Consider the following 3,520-nt stretch of genomic DNA (forward strand, 5'->3'; position numbering starts at 1 on the left):
GGGGCTAAACAGGCGGTGCTGTAGAATCGGTGGGCGGAGCTAAACATGCGGTGCTGTAGAATCGGTGGGTGGGGCTAAACAGGCGGTGCTGTAGAATCGGTGGGCGGGGCTAACAGGCAGTGATGTAGAAGCAGATGTTGATCATCTTCTATGGAGGCGGGGTTTAGACACTATTACGTCATAAAGTGGCACATTCCACAACCAGACTGGCTTCAATATAAGCTGTTTTTAGACTTACAAGAAAGTTTTGAGTTCTGGAACTTACAGGATGTTTTTATAGCACACTGACCTCTTATCTGTCAAAAGATCAAGGGAATTTTGGTTTCTCAGTTCATGACCCCTTTAATAGATTCTGTGCAGTATAAGAGACAGCCTTCAGTTTAAAAAAATTTAAGTACTGCAGTCTAATTGTATTTTACAAATATAATATTTTTGTAGCTGTTTTAGCATACATTTGGTACCAAAGCTGAGTCTACTATCTCTAAATATTGTTTAATTGATGACTAAAGGAAAAGCAAAGCTGAACATTGTGCTGTGTGGAAATTATACAACATTCAAGAGCTCAGTGTCTAAAATGTTTCAAATGGCGGCCCGAGAGAAGAAAACACGCAGGTCGCACATACGCCTTGAATTGTTTTTGCACTAATTAGTTTGTCTAGAAGGTGGCAACACTGGCTCGGGCCGGCCCGTACGCATATGCTGCTTCAGACAGCGCGCCAGTAGCGCTTCAATGAACAAAAACACACACATTTATGTCAAAATGTGTGGTTTAAGCGAGTGACCTTGTAAACACGGTCTTAAAAATGACCGTAAAGATTTGGGATAAAACTGGATGTGTGTCAGATTCGCATCAGGTTTTAAAGAGACAGCGTGGCTTTTAAAGTGAAACCTGCTGAAGTCTGTCATTGGGGTAAATGACAGAACAAAGGAAAAAGAGAAATCACTCACCTAATGCATAAGAAAGCTAATAAAATAATTTCAACTCTTGAATAAAGTTAATAGTAAATGAATGAATTGAAAAGTGTTGTGACATTAAATTTGATTTAATGAGGTGAGGATCTACATGCGGCAAAATTTACTAACAATAGATAAATACAAGACAACCCTGGAGTTGGCTCACCCTCCGCCTATGTGTGAGAGTTTTATCTTTGGTGTTTCCGCATGAGTGTGTGTTCAGGACATGAAAGGTTGTTTACTAGTGGGAAAATAGTCAATTACAGTGCAGTCGTGATTACAGTAATTCTGACATGATGTGAATGCAGCATTAATCTAACTTAAGTTTAAATCACATTGTTAAACTAGTTTATTTCTTTGACACAGATTCAGAGGGTGTGAAGCTGAATCTGGTTGTGTGTGGGAGTAACAGAGAATTAAAATCCTTCACATCAAACCTGATCCTGAAGCAGAGCGAGAGCAGATCCGAGCTGAGCTCCGAGTGTGTGAGGAGAGACGTGGAGCTTGATGGACGTCTGATCAGTCTGCTGGAGCTTCCAGCTCTGTTCAACACTCAGCTCCCAGAGGAGGACGTGATGCATCAGACTCACCGCTGTGTGTCTCTCTGTCATCCTGGAGTTCATGCTTTCATCCTCATCATTCCTGATGCTCCACTCAATAATGAAGACAAAGCAGAAATGGAGAAGATCCAGAGGATCTTCAGCTCAAGAGTCAACAATCACATCATGATCCTCATAAAGCAGAATCCAGAGCATCAGACAGCAGAACTTAATGAAGAAACACAGTCTGTCATTGAGAGATTTGGAGGACGACATCATTTCATCGGGCTGAACACACAAGTGTCTGAGCTGATGGAGAAACTGGAGCAGATGGTTGAGGAAAATAGAGGTGTCTGTTTCTCCACAGAGACACTGATGGAGGCACAGATGGAGAAACTGCAGGAAGTTGAAGAAATGAAGAAGAGAGTCCATTCATTAGAGACGTGGTTTCAATCACAAGGTAATGATTAGGAAATCTGCATTGGTTAAACACTTTTCATGATTGCTGAAATCTACACAGTGTTCATTTGAAATTCAATAACTTTTTTTTATTTATCTATCTTTAGATTCAAGAGACAGAGAAGATGATCTGAGGATTGTGCTGCTGGGAAAAACTGGAGCTGGGAAGAGTTCAACTGGAAACACCATCTTAGGAAGAGTCATGTTTAAAGCTGAAATATCTCAAGAGTCTGTTACTGAAGTGTGTCGTAGAGAGAAAGCTGAAGTCAACGACAGACACATCACTGTGATCGACACTCCAGGACTGTTTGATACTGAACTCAGTAATGAAGAAATCCAGAGAGAAATCAGCAACTGCATCCCAATGATTCTGCCTGGACCACATGTGTTCATCATCGTGCTCAATTTAGGACAACGATTCACTCAAGAAGAAGCAACAGCAGTGAAGATCATCCAAGAGACGTTTGGTGAAAACTCTTTAATGTACACCATGGTGCTCTTCACCAGAGGAGATGATCTGAATAATAAAACCATTGAACAGTGTTTGGGAAAACCTGGATCTGCTTTAAATGAACTGATTGAAGCGTGTGGAAACAGATTCCATGTGTTCAATAATAAAGAGACTGGAGACCGAACACAGGTGACTGAGCTACTGCAGAAGATAGACAACATGGTGAAAACAAACGGAGATAGTTACTACTCGTGTAAGATGTTCAGAGAGATGGAGAGAGAAATACAAGAACAACAGATGAAGATCCTGATGGAGAGAGTGGAGCAAGTGAACAGAGAAAAAGAAGAACTGATGAACAAACATGAAGAAGAGAAAAAGAGGATGAAGATGAAGATGGAGGAAGAACGACAGAATCATGACAAAGAGAGAAAGAGAAGAGAAGAAGAATTTATTGAGAGAGAAGAACGATATAGACTAGACATTAAAGAAAGAGAAGAAAATGAGAGAAAGATACGAGAGGAGCTGAAGAGAGAACGAGAGGAATGGGAGAAACAGAAACAAGAAGCAAGACAAAGAAGAGAAGAAGAGGAGGCGAAATGGAGAAAGAGAGAAGAGGAAATGATGGATGAAGAAAGACAGAAGCGTAAAAGAGAGAAAAAGAGAAGAGAAGAGGAATTTGACGAGATGGAAGAGCAATATAAATCAGAGATGAAAAGAGAACGAGCGAAATGGGAGAAACAGGAACGACAAGAAAGAGAAAGAAGAGCTGAAGAGGAAGACAGAAGAAGGAGAATGAAACAACAGGAAGAATATGATGAACATTGCAAGACACTTAATCGAGAAAGAGAAAGACAGAGAGATAAAGCACAACTTCAGTTCCAATATGAAGAACAGATCAGGGAAATGACGAAGAAGATGGGGGAAGAAAGACAGAATCATGACAAAGAGAGAAAGATACGAGAGGAGCTGAAGAGAGAACGAGAGGAATGGGAGAAACAGAAACAACAGGAACGACAAAGAAGAGAAGAAACACCCAACTCTATTCAACTTGATACAGGAACTCCTGAGGTCCAGCACACAAACAACAAGTCAGAATAAAAACCATCTCATTTTGAAA

The 3,520-nt window shown here is 40.7% G+C and overlaps 1 protein-coding gene across 1 annotated transcript in view; it reads left to right on the plus strand.

The window, feature by feature from the left end:
* Window positions 1-3,520, plus strand: part of LOC107599106 (GTPase IMAP family member 8-like) — a 9,181-nt gene extending 5,661 nt beyond the window's left edge. Inside the window, exons 4-5 of the mRNA XM_016290607.1 lie at window positions 1,321-1,953; window positions 2,060-3,520. Coding sequence (XP_016146093.1) covers window positions 1,321-1,953; window positions 2,060-3,501 — 2,075 coding nt within the window. The 3' untranslated portion in view covers window positions 3,502-3,520. The remainder of the gene's footprint in view (window positions 1-1,320; window positions 1,954-2,059) is intronic.

The sequence above is a fragment of the Sinocyclocheilus grahami genome, unplaced genomic scaffold, assembly GCF_001515645.1.
Source record: "Sinocyclocheilus grahami isolate Dianchi unplaced genomic scaffold, SAMN03320097.WGS_v1.1 scaffold260.1, whole genome shotgun sequence".
NCBI classification, from domain to species: domain Eukaryota; kingdom Metazoa; phylum Chordata; class Actinopteri; order Cypriniformes; family Cyprinidae; genus Sinocyclocheilus; species Sinocyclocheilus grahami.